This window comes from Miscanthus floridulus, chromosome 8 (assembly GCF_019320115.1).
Source record: "Miscanthus floridulus cultivar M001 chromosome 8, ASM1932011v1, whole genome shotgun sequence".
NCBI lineage: Eukaryota > Viridiplantae > Streptophyta > Magnoliopsida > Poales > Poaceae > Miscanthus > Miscanthus floridulus.
This window is the reverse complement of record NC_089587.1, coordinates 119,592,477-119,605,682: the sequence shown is the minus strand read 5'-3', so window position 1 is coordinate 119,605,682 and position 13,206 is coordinate 119,592,477. Positions and strand designations below refer to the sequence as shown.

The 13,206-nt window shown below is 46.5% G+C and overlaps 1 protein-coding gene across 1 annotated transcript; it reads left to right on the top strand.

Moving 5' to 3' along the window:
* Positions 1-7,202: 7,202 nt before the first annotated feature.
* On the top strand, positions 7,203-9,978 carry LOC136473409 (protein TIFY 6a-like). Its single transcript, XM_066471057.1, has 7 exons — positions 7,203-7,567; positions 7,919-8,106; positions 8,221-8,516; positions 8,617-8,701; positions 8,775-9,129; positions 9,261-9,318; positions 9,437-9,978. Exons 1-7 carry the CDS (start codon positions 7,480-7,482, stop codon positions 9,645-9,647), a joined length of 1,281 nt encoding a protein of 426 aa, XP_066327154.1. The 5' UTR covers positions 7,203-7,479; the 3' UTR covers positions 9,648-9,978.
* The last annotated feature ends 3,228 nt before the right edge of the window (positions 9,979-13,206 follow it).

Here is a 13,206-nt window from a genome sequence, read left to right as displayed (position 1 = left end):
TGTGGTCGTCATTTTGGAGGCGACTTTGTAACTGTCAATTTATTTGGCTGTAATTGTATTTTTTTGTCCAACAAACAATGTAATTATTTGACTGTGTAAGTATGTGCCGGCATTAGCCTGTGCCATTTCATTTGTTTACCAATAATAGTTGGTTTCTGTTCATTGCTGTACTGTTGATGAGGCTCCATGACCCCAGCAATGACATGCATTTGTTGACATTGCCTGCCTGGATGTAAAACCTTGCTTACTTGCATTCAAGTTCATGCATGCATGCCATTAATAAGATGCATGCAGTTCATTAAATGGTGTACAGTATGTTTTCAGATTTTGGGAACTAAACACCCCATGAAAAGTTCTATTGCTCATATTTTGGCCTACTTCATAGCAACAGTATATTTTAGGATATTTTGCAAACTAAACAAGGGCTTACACAGTCGGTTTCATGTACACCTCTAGTCGTGAAAAGGTTCTTTCAGGAATATTACACCCAAGCATGCAGGTAACACTCGCCAATTACTTATTTTTGTATATTTGTATTTAATAATATATTCAAAACAAAAGCAGAAGCGTTGGCCGGCAACCGCTAGCTGATAGATTATGGGTGTCACAGTCAGTTAGGCTATCTTCAGCAACCACGCCTAAAATACAAGATCCATTCGTCTTGTGTAGCATTACAGACAAAAAGTTCAATACATATTCGACATCTTGTACAACAACAAGACCTATTAGAGAATCCTTTCCGTAAATGGGTTTTCAGGAGAGAAGATACTCATATTTGGGTTGTATCTCATACAACCCAAAATAGGTATTCTGTTGGAGGCTGATTTTGGATCTTTCGCTACCCATTTTAGGTTTGGGTCTCTTTATTGGAGACAGTCTTATAATATGAAATGTGCATGAGCACGCTTTTTTTGTGCGCCTCTTATTTGGGTACAACTGTAGTATCTGCTTATGTACAGACACACACCAACCCTACACACGCACACCACACTCACATTACACGTACAAAAGCAAACATACAACTATACCCAGATCACTGGATCGTGTCCTTTGTGAAATCACTGGGTTCAACCATGAACCTGTGGACGACGAGACATGTCACATTCCCTTTATAGCTCTACGCGAGAGGCAACCGAATTTATTTAGAGACTCAAACCCCGGTGACAGACGCTAGAGAATCGAACTCGCGCCGGCTGCCTGCCCACCTGCTGAGCAAGCCGCTTTTGTTCATTGAAGAGTGCGTCTTTTCCAGCTGCTGCGTACCATGGATCTGATGGCCAGGTACGGCGAGCTCAGATGCAACATGTAACACACAGATCTTACTTGCCAGTTGCCACGCTGATAAAAAATAAAAAATAAAAGGCCACAACAAAACAAGCAAAGAAGCACAAAGTGATCGTGACGACCAACCAGCAGGCAGGCTATTGGACGAAAAACGAGATAAATCTATTTATACCCTATTTGTTTGCATGTGAGCTGATGCTCCGATCCTAACTAATAAGTAACTATTATCCCATTTCGTATTCTATGGATAGATGCCAGCCCTAATGAATATATGATACAGCTAACTTAATATACATTGAAACTAACGTGGGTGGCACACCACATGCCCCCAAATAAAATAGAAATCTGGATCTTGCATGAAGAATATATTACTGCTCCACCTATTCCTTTGCCTCCTTGGTTGTTTTAATTAAAAAGATGTCAACTTTTGACCATCCCATTATTATTAGAGTATGTTTTCGACCACAAAACCAAAACAATCAGAAATTTTTAACCATCTAATTGTCAAAACCAAATATATGTTTGGCCATATGGAAGTTTTTTTAAGCATCTTCAAAAGTTTTTTATACGATATACGCATGGAAGTGTGAGCCAGTCAGCTTTCACCTTACCCATTAATTTTCTGAGCGAGGTTAATAACACAACCTTGAGTCGATTGTATGTACATTTATAGCCTACCTATGAGCCCTCTCATACGGTAGTTGTCTCACTTTAGAACTCACTTTTCTCTCATAAAGTTTATTAGTTCTTGTGCATAAGCTGATCGTAACTTGTTTCTCTTTTCTCTCCGCTCTTTTCTCCACCTCAGCATTCAGCCCAACCCATAGCCCTCTACTATACTTTTGCTCTCACACTCGCTCTAACTCATGCTCCCGCCGATGGAGGCCATTGCCGCGGGCGGTTCCCATATAACTATATGATCCAAATGTCCCCACTCCTACTCGAGTCCCTCCTCCACCACACCATGGTACCATGCCTATACCTATGACTCGACGGTCAACTTCTTCTCACCCCTGCACAAGCACTTGTGTTCACTATTTCTATATACACGAGCTCCCAATGCTCATAGAGTTCCCACCACCACGACATCCTCTATCGCTACCACAAAAAAGGATTTTAGGAGACTACATCTTTGATTAGCGAAGGCGCGGGCACATCAAGAGACCGCCTCCGTAAATGGCCATGTAGCCTCTAGGCAAATGCTGCCTCTAAAAATTATCTATAGAGGCAGGTGTCCTAAAGTGGCCGCATAATCATTGATTAGTAGAGGCGGTCTTCTTAAGACATGAATATCTGTAAATCGATATTAACAGAGACAAGCATTCTTAGCGTCTTTCTCTAAATCGATTTTCAAACATGAGCATTGTAAGAACCGTGATGCCTATGAGGGGTGGTGAATTAGAAAACTTAAAAATATAACTCTAACTATGGCCTCTAATTTTCACCTTAGCAAAACCTATGCAAGAAAGTAATATATCTAAATGTGCAACTACGGTTTTACTGATGTATTGCTATCGCTACCGTAAAAGAGTTATGCAACCTAGGTTCCAATCCTATCAATTAGCCTATCAACTAAGCTAGGAAAGTAAAGCACACAACCAAGGTAGCAATATAAATGCGGAAGGTAAAAGATGAGGTAGAGATGCAAATTTCCGTCGATGACTCCGGTATTTTTATCGAGGTATCGAGAAGCACGCAAGTTTCCCCTAGTCCTCATTGGAGCCCCTTGCAAGGGCCAAGCTCCCGATCGGGTAACTCTGTGGATAGCCCCGGGCCTTCTCCATGTGCAAGTGGGTCTCCGATGTGCCTTTCGGCAAGCCTCTCCCAGATCGCTCCCCACCGTCTTCACTATCAAGCTTCCGGCTGAAACGCCGCGGGCCTTGTTCCCTCCGTACATGGTGGCGGCTACACCACAAACGTGGTTGATGTGGTCTCGCAAGACTTACAAGCCCTGCCGAGTGCAACAATGGTGCGCGCAAGCACCTAGTGATAAGAGGTGTGCAAACCTCACTAAACACTAGGCTTAAACCTAGAGCAAGCGCATAAGCGGTGGTCTAACTAACATAAGTACTTTGCAAAACACCTACGCTAATGACCTAATATTTCACTAAGCACTTTGGTGGCTAGAGCAGCTAAAATTGAGTCTCAACTCATATAGCAATTCCTTGGGCTCTCCCACCTTTGTTTTGGCTAGCGATGGGGGTATTTATAGGCCTCCAACCAAATAGAGCTGTTGGTCCCTTGGGGAGGCTTTTTCTGCCACCTCTAGACCGGACTCTCTCGAGGGTTAGAACCATCTCGCCAGGGTCCGGTCCCTTTGATAGATGACCATTGAAACCGACCGTTTGAACGCCTGAGTAACTGACATGTGGGCCTGCCCTCCGGACCGGATGCTGATTGGTCCAGACGCTCGATTCAGACTAAGTCTGGTCACCTTGGCGCTCTCTGGAACCTTTCTGGACACCTCCGGACCGGACTCTCTCGTTGGTCTGGATGCTCCTGTTCACTGTGTTCGGCCCACCTAGAACTAGGGTATAGCAATCGGACTCTTGCAGATTGATCTGAACCCCTTGTTCATCAGGGTCCGGAGCTCCCTGTTGCGCTCCGATGACTTCGTTTCTTCACGATCTTTGCATCCGTCTTGGTGTCATCCTCTGTGCTTGGACTTTGCTTGATCTTTGTGAGTCTTTTACTTAGCTTCTAATGCCTTGCTTGAGGTATTGATCATCGAATCACTTCATTGCCTTCGTCCAAGTCGCGTTTGTACCGTATTGGACTACAAAACAAACACTTTGCAAACACATTAGTCCAATTTGGTCTTGTTGATCATCAAACACCAAAATCCAAACTTAAATGGGTCGAGGTCCATTTTCCTTACAAGCATCATAATATGCCTATCTCTAAAAATAGTTTAACAAAAAAAAATTCATATTTTTTTCATATGAACTATGATGAATACAAACTCTATATCAAAATTGTAGCCCTTGATGCGATCTACAACTTTGTAGTTGAAATGTTTTTATTTGAAACTATTTAGAGTTCCAAAATATTATTTTAAGTTCATGGATTTTAAAATTTGAAAATTAAATTTTTAAACAACTTCAGATGTTGACATGGTTCATGCCAAAGTTGCCGTTATCAATACAATCTACAAATTTATAGTGGAAAAGATTTTCATTTGAAGTTGTTTGGAGTCCCAAATATGTGTTCTAAGTTCCTAGATTCTAAAATTCAAATTTTAAAATTCCTCAGCGACCTTGAATGTTCACATAGTTAATACTAAAGTTGTAGTGACAATCTGATCTAAATGTTTGTTGTTGACAAGTTTTTTATCTTAAGTTTTTTTGTCACAATATTTGTTTAAAATTCACATATTTTGAGATTCGATATTTTGAATTTTTCAAAAATCTCTGGTGGAGACACATCCATATATCAAAGTTGTTGTGCTTAACAAGATTTAAAACTTTATAGTTGAAATTTCTTTTCATGTGAGTTCATTTAGTAGCTATCCAAAATATTGAATAATAAGATTATAAAAAGAGTAATGTAAAAAATAGCATCCTATATAGTCAAAAATAGCAGGCATTGGTGGCCTCATTAGACCTTCTTGGCGGCCCCTGCTCAAGGACAGTCCTCTGCTATATTTTGTGGTGGAGGCAATAAAACCCCCAAGCTGTTTGAAGTGTGTTGGAGCTATGGGAAGTTGCTAGTGATTGGAGGCTCATCTTCATTGCTCTAGCCACCAAAAGTTCTTAAGGAATTATTAGGTGATTAGTGTAGTGCTTTGCAAAGTACTTAGGCTAGTTAGATCACAGTATTGGCGCCTTGCTTTAGGCTAAGGCTTAGTATTTAGTGATGTTTGAATACAGTTTGTCACTCGGTGCTTATGCACGCCATTTTTTACACTAGGGGCTTGTAATCTTGCGATATTACACAAACTGCATCTGTAGTGTGGCTACGTAGCTTGTATCGAAGGCAACAAAGCCTGCCCCATTTGAGTTGAAAGCTCAATTCAGAAGACGGCATGGAGCGGCCCAAGAGAGGCACACGGACACCCACTTGCGCATGGGGAAAGGTTCATGGGCTATCCTCATAGTTAGCCGACCGCGAGCTTGGCCCTTGTAAGGGCATCCTTGTGAGAGGCTTCAACGAGGACTAGGGGAAGCGCGAGCTTCTTGAATCTTGATGCCCTGAGAAAATCATCATCACAAGAGTTTGCATCTCTAACTCATTTACGTTTTTCACACTTATTTGCTTTTCTTAGGTTGTGTGCTTACTTTTTCTATTTTAACTTGCTAGGTTAGTTGATAGAATTAGAACCTAGGTTGCATAACTCTTTTGTGTTAGAGATATCAACACTTAGCAAAACCATAGCGTACATCTAGATAGATTTCTTACATAGTTTTGTTAAGTAGGTTTTTAATTGGCCATTGGTTTTTACTACCAGTACATGTGCAGATGCTTATATACATATAGACAAACCTATCTCCATAAACACTCACGCATACACATCCTACTCCTAGAAGTAGGATGTGAATAATTGAGCCAGCAGATGAGAACTTGTAAGTCGAGTAGTGGTCATTTTAACCTAATCAATGGAGAAAGCAGTCAATCATCCTAACAATGACAATGATTACATGACAACTAAGATGTCGTGCCACCATGTCCATAAGTTTGTCTAAATGGACTTAAGTTTACTTAAGATTAAGATCTGAGTAAGTGGGTTGCTTTTACCGCTCCTGCTTTGGGCATTATTCTTTTCTCTCATCGTATATCTACAAGCCAATATTTATAAGTATATATATGCTCGGTATTCTTAAACTACTCGTATATAGCTAATTTATTGTCACTTTTACTATTTAATAATTTTTTTTCTAAATTTCAGTAGCTATAGACTTATAAACAATAAAGATTAAACTCATCCATTACTTGAAAGAAGAGTTAGCCATCTGGGCCCTAACATGCATTGCGATTTGCGAGGGAGCTAGCATTCGTTCTCGCTTGAGTAGAAACAAGGTCTTCCACTCGCACTTTGGCACTGAATAAACAAGTTGGTCACATCAGTCTCGTTGGACAAAAGAAAAGGAAAGCTAAGAAAATCTAAGAAGCACACAATTGAAAGCAAATAAATTTAAATAAGTAGGTGCAGTGCGCACATGGTGGTGTGGGTCAAACGATACAAAACAAAGGCGCACGAAATTAGCAGTGTTCACTAAACTGAGCGCAAATAATCAGTCTGGTTGGTCCCGTTCGTTCGGAGGAATTTTGAAAAAATCTAGAAGAATTTAGATAAATTCGAAAAAATTTATAAGAGAAAAATATAGTTTCAGATAAAAAAAAAGCGGATAAGCCGGATTTAAAGACACGCGAGCAGGCCTAACGCAACGTAGCGCGCCACACACGCGCCACTAATAATATAATGACATGATTTTCAATGTTAATTATATATATTACTATACTATAATGCCCTCGACGCGCGTACACGCCACGTGGGCTCCACCGCCCCACCGAGAAGCGCGCGGGGAATCCTGCAGTCCCCGCGGGGCCCACGCGTCATCTTCTGACCCCGCACGGGGCAATTCGGCTCGTGTGGCTCGCTGGGGGCACGTGCCGGATCCATCCGCACGTGGGCGGTCCCCACGCCACGCCACGGCGGCGCAAACAGCCAGACGCGGCTCAAGCGCCCGCCGACGTGTCGGCCCCTGGCGTGGCGGAGCCCGTGTGTCATCGGACGCGTGAGGCTCCGCGGAGGTGCGCGCCCCGTGTGGCGTACGTACTACGTACCACGTGGGGGCCTCGCCTAGCCGGTAGCCGGTCGCCGTGGCGGTGCCCACCGCCACCCGACGCCCCCGCCCCCGCCCCCATCTCGTTAATTAATGTGAGCCGGTTAATTAAGCAGCTAATCATCGCGGCTTTCTTCCTCCGCAGCATCCTCCTGCTTCCTAAATCTCGCGGATAAATAAGCGAGCGGGAGAAAGTGGTTTAGAGAGAGAGAGAGAGAGAGAGGAGGGGGAGGAGGAAAGGGAAAGCAGCGAGAGCGGGCTGGGGGAGAGAAAGGTTAAGGAATCCGAGCTGAGGTGCCGCTTCTTCTTCTCGGCACCGCCACTGGTGGTGGGAAAAGATTCTTGGGACGAGGCGACGCGGAAGGGAAGGGATTTCTTTTGCCGGCTCCGGTGGTTGCTTTGCTTTGCTTCCATGGAGAGGGATTTCCTGGGTGTGATTGACAGGGCGGGGAAGGGCGGCGGCGAGGTGGTGGTGGAGGAGAGCCGAACGGAGCCAGCAGGTCAGTGCTAACCTCTCTCCCTCTCGATGCCCTGAAAGCGTGATTAACCTAACCGTAGTATGCGAGCGACGGCGACGCTTTCCTTGTAGTAGCGATTCGGCGTGTGGGCCGTCTGATCCACCGTTATTTGCCGCGAGCATGAGGATTATTAGTTCTTCAACAAGTCAGAGAGAATTTATTTCCTCTCGTGCTCGCAACCAAGATTTACTGGCTCTTGTATATATATAGTAAATTAATTTCGTATTCTTTGGTCCACTGCGTCATGTGAACGTGACGCCGTTGGTGCCGCGCGTCAGATTTGACCTGCTCTGTTCTGCAAATTTCTGAGAGATTTCGGTGCTACTGCTACAGATAACCTGGCGGCGGCGCAGTGGCAGTTTCCGGTCAAGAACGGCGCCGCACCGGCGTTCATGTCCTTCAGGACGGCGAGGGAGGAGGGCTCTGAGGAGTTCTCGATCTCCGGGTTCCGGCAGGCCGGAGACGCCATCGACGGCATCAAGAAGCAGACCTCCTTGCCTGTGGTCTCCCAGCACCAGCAGGTAAGCCACGCCACTCCCCCGAGCTCGCGGTCACCGTCCTGCTGCTTCTGCGACTGAGGTGCTGGACATAGAACAGAAGCTCGGTAGTCTCAACTGTTCACTTGGTTTCTGCAGAGGCAGTTCGGGCTCAGCAGCAGCCAGGTCACGGCACAGCAGTATCCTGCCGCGGCGCATGGCGGCCAGCGCTTGCAGGGGATGGATTACAGCGCGGCGGCGCTTCATCATCTCCCTGGTGGATCCAGGCTAGTGCAGCCGCTGTCGGTGCGCCACCCTGCGCCGTTCAATCAGGCCAACCTGATGGTCAGGTCGCAGAGCTTCCACAATGTCACTGGTGTCCCCTCTAGGAATCAGCAGCCTTTCACCAGTAGCAACGGATTTGGTGGTTCTACAGTTGGCGTGTATGGTGCAAGGTATTGATAAGTTTCTCTGGACATGGTTTCTGCACTCATAATTATTGGGATACAATATGAATTTTTAGCTCACAAATTGATGGTTCATCGACTAACTTAGGAACCCGCGGAATCAGACCTCAACGCAGCTGACAATATTCTACAACGGTTGGGTGAATGTTTTTGATAACGTCCCGGTAGAGAAGGTATGTTACCTTTGCAACGAATCGAACACTTGGATTGGATGTACATTTGCTGATTGTGTTTCAACTATGACAGGCTAAAGAACTTATGATGTTAGCCAGCAGGGCATCTATTCCTAGCCCGCCAAGTGCGTCCCACAAGCCGGATTCACCTATTTCTGCCCCTGCAAAGGTCAAGGTGCCTGAGGTTTTCCCTGCTAGACAGATTGTAATTCAGAAACCAGAGCCTTCTGTGCCTCATTTATCAAGCACTTCAAGTCCAATCTCCATCGTGCCACAAGTTGTGACTCTCTCCAGGAGCACATCTCACTGTACTACAGAGGCCTGTGGTTCAAAACCTGCTGTTCAACCGCCAATCGCTGCTCCTATCAGCCAGGCAAGCTCATCTCAGCTGTTGGCAACTACAAGTTCTGCAGCTGTTACGCCAAGAGGTATGTATGGTTATCACTTGCTTGCAGTTTCCACTGGATGTATACTAAGATACAGGAGTAACTAACAATTAGCAGCTGCTGTAATCATTCGTACAACACATTTGATTTATCCATGTTTTTGTTTGTTGTAGCTGTCCCTCAAGCTCGGAAAGCATCTCTTGCCCGATTCTTGGAGAAGCGAAAGGAGAGGTATGAATTGTGTCTTGTTATACTTCCTATGCTTTGCTCAAGCTTGTTATCATGAACATCCGATCGATCCCTCTGTCAGGACTAATCTTCATTCCTTGCACCCTTGTTCTCTCTGCAGAGTGACTAGTGTTGAGCCATACCCGACATCGAAGAGTCCGCTAGAGAGCAGTGACACCGTAGGCAGTGCTAGTGCTCCAACCAAATCTTCATCCACAGACATCGCCCCAGCAAGCAACAACGGCACAGAGCCTGTGCGCCTTGGCCAGCCCAGGAACATCAGCTTCAGTAGCGAAGTGTGTCCCAGCACAAAACTGCAGATCTTACTCTGATTGATGTCCATAAACTACTACTCCGTGACCGCCTACCCATCAACACGAAAGCTGGATAGCATCTTGTTTTGCATTTGGCAGGAGGATAGGAAGATACAATGAGATGAGACCATAAGATGTTCGTAAGCTTTGAGTATAATTTTGTTTGGCTAGAGCTGTACACATATATGTAGTGCTAGCCTTGCCGCTATATAGCTTTTGCAGCGCGCTGCTTACAAGAGGGCTGTGACCGCTGGTCTCAGCCTCTTCTTGAATGGTTTTGCCGTGCCCCCGTTGTAAGCTACTAAAAAGTTTAAACGCATGTGGTGTTATGACACTTTGACTTTATTTTTTCCCGCTCTCGAGCTATTCCGTCCACTTCTGCCTTGAAAAAAGTCCTCACCTCGCTTTTTCGCCGTGCCCTTCTTGGTTTTCTCCGCCGGTTGTCTTCCTCCCGTCCTTGGGCTCGAAGTCCATGGAGACAGCAGACAAGGGCAGAGGCATGGGATGGGGGCGCCGTCGCCTGGGGCTGGGGCCGTGGCAAGGGGGCTGGGCGCGTGTGCAGCACTTGACGCGGTACGCCGTGAGCGTGTGGAGCGGGAGGCGGACTCAAGGTGGCGTGGCCGTGGGCCCGAACGTCGGCTTGACGAGGTCGCGGATGACGGGGTCGGCTCCTGGCTTGGCATGGCGGCGAGGCTCAGCTGTGCAGGCCATCGCGGCTAGCGGCGGCGGCGTCCACTACAGGCCAGGTTGCTCCCGACCGCGCGGCCCTGGGTGTGACGAGCGCGTGCAGGGGGCGCACGTGGTCGTGCAGCCATGGCGCACGCGGCCGTGCAGCCATGGCGGCCGGAGCTCGCGGGGCGGGGTGCGCAGGGCCAGGCGACGTTGGAGCTGTCGCGGCCGACGGCCATGGCGGGTAGGGGCGCAAGTGGCCACGGCGGCCGGAGCTCGTGGGGCGGGGCGCAGGGATAGGGCGGCGCTGGCGGGCAGGGGCGCAAGCGGCCACCGACTCCATCGACTGCGCGCCCACCGCACTGTCACGGTCCGGCCCGCTGACAAGTTGCCACTTGAGAAGCCCAAAGCTGAAGAGGGAGAGGAGGCCTAGTACAAGATATGCTGGCCCAGAATGGGTGACCAGCAGGGCGTTGCATCGGGTGAGTCCGTTGTTCCAACAACAGCTGTAAGCGAGGAGTAGAAAAGGAGAGGGAGGAAAGCTAGTTCGTTTTGTTTTGGTTGGCGTCGGACTTAGGCGGCGAGCTGCGGCATGAGAAAGCCGGCGACCTCCATTACCGCTGATCTCTGTATCCAGCCACTAAACTATTGAATCCTAAATAGAACTATCGTAGCTACCTCTGTCGTTACATCTGGTATCAGACTCAGTTCGATCCATCTGGTTCCCACCCTAATCCACCCTGTTCCGCACTTCGATCCGCCTGATTCGAGCTGCTTTGATCGCGACTGTAATCCCCGCCGACAGAGTTCCACGATCTACCTCGGTGTCGATTGTGCGAATTCATAGGTCCGAGCCGAGGTCTATCAGGTCAGCAAATCGATTTTGGCAATCGGACACACTGGCTCACGAGCACCGTACCCGCCTGCAAGTGACGATGAAGGTTGAAGATCAGCTCGTGTTGATTCTCACCAAGCTTGATGCGCAATCGAAGGGGATTTCTGAGAACAACCATTGCCTTCGTGAGGTTCACGAGTCCGTGGCCAAGCTTACCGCCGCGAAGGCCGAGTTCGAGCGCTGGCGGCCCAAGGTCGATGGCCAGGTTGCGGATCTACGCGACTGCGTCGACAACCTTCGCCAGCAACTCGACGAGCTCAAGTCTACTTCGACTCCGGCCGCTCCTCATCATGCTCATGCTGGATCCGCTTCCCTCAAGGTGCCGGGGTCCACTCATCTGGTCCCGTCCTCTCCGAAGGAGGCATCTGGGCCACTTGGCCACGGCGATGAAACCCACCATCGGAGCGATGGTTCGGGGGTCGTCTACACCCTCGAACCACCTTCAGCCAATGGTACGAAAAATGGATCCCCTCGTCCTCATCCTCACTCTGGTTTTGAATTCCATCATCATACTTCGTGCGGTTCGTGTTCTCATATGAGTCCTGCTATGCCTCAGTTAGATTTTCCTAAATTTAGCGGTACTAGTCCCAAGTTCTGGATTAAGCAATGTGATACCTATTTTGATCTGTATGAGGTCCCTCCTGAGAATTGGGTCAAGTTAGCCACCATAAATTTCACTGGTACCGCTACTTTTTGGATGCAAACCATAGAGCTTAATCTTAAGAAATGCACCTGGGAGCATCTCTGTCAATTGGTAGTGGACCGATTTGACATGGATCAATTTAATCATTTTATTCGCCAAATTTTCCATGTCAAGCAAACTGAAACTGTGGTAGAGTATATCACTCTATTTGATGATCTCATGCACCAGTTGCTTGCCCATGACCCACTCGTTAATCCTGCTATACTCACTGGCAAATTCATAGATGGTCTGAAACATGAAATTAGAGCATCTCTTTTATTACACAAACCAAAAGACCTCGATACTGCGAGCTCTCTTGTCATTTTGCAGGAAGAAATACTGGCTGGACCTGTCGTCCAAGATTTCAAAAAACTGGACAGTTATGTCTCTCACAAAGCTGCTGTCAGGGCCACAACACCTTCTGGGACAGTTCCAGCTCAGTCCTTGATTGCTAAACCACCAACTTCCGAACCAATTGCCAAGCCTGATGAAAAACTATCTGCACTGATGACTTACAGGAAAGCTAGAGGACTCTGTTTCAAGTGTGGTGGCAAATGGGGACAACAACACAAGTGTCCAGCTACGGTTCCATTAAATGTCATAGAAGAAGTTTGGCACTTGGGAAACTCTGTTGACTGTTCTAATGAATCCAATTCTGATTCAGATCCTGATGAATTGATGGCTCTTTCTAACCAGGCTGTTAAAGGCACTTGTGCAGCTCACACACTTAAGATTCATGCTTACATTCATCAGAAACCTGCTATTATTCTTGTGGACTGTAACACCCCGGTGTTACGATCGCTTTTAGCACCGCGTTTTAGGCCCAATAAAAAAATACCAAAATAATTATGTCGGATTTTAAAATTTTAAAGTATGTTTAAAATATCCGATAACGATTCTAGCAAATAAATATCGAAGGGCTTGTTTATTGGATTAAGCATGAAAAACGATCTTATAAACAAAATAAAATATAGTTTGTATTTAGTACTTGAGTAAATCAGGAGTGTAAGTTTAATTGAGGAAAATGCAACTCTTGTTTTGGTAAGTTAAAGTGATTCGGTAGTATATATATATAGCTCAAAAATCACAGTTAGAATTTAAAAACTATCTAATTCCTTCGCGTCGCACCGTGTTGCGCTGCCGGCCACGCTGCGCTGTCCTTTATGTTCTATTCGCCTGACTGTGGTAGTTGACCAACTCCTCCTCCTTTGCTTTACCTCTGTCTGCCCCTGTCTTATCTCTGTCTGTCCTCTGTGTCGTGCACTTTCTCTTCTCTCTTGATAGCGAAGCAGGTGGTCTTGTCCGAATTTTTAATGGGGGCACCAGCAATC

Excerpts from the sequence above, each read along its gene's own strand:
- LOC136473409 (XM_066471057.1), top strand. The coding sequence starts at position 7,480 with ATGGAGAGGGATTTCCTGGGTGTGATTGACAGGGCGGGGAAGGGCGGC. Across the intron at positions 7,568-7,918 it reads GAGCCGAACGGAGCCAGCAG|ATAACCTGGCGGCGGCGCAG; the intron begins GTCAGTGCTAAC and ends CTACTGCTACAG. Across the intron at positions 8,517-8,616 it reads GTTGGCGTGTATGGTGCAAG|GAACCCGCGGAATCAGACCT; the intron begins GTATTGATAAGT and ends CGACTAACTTAG.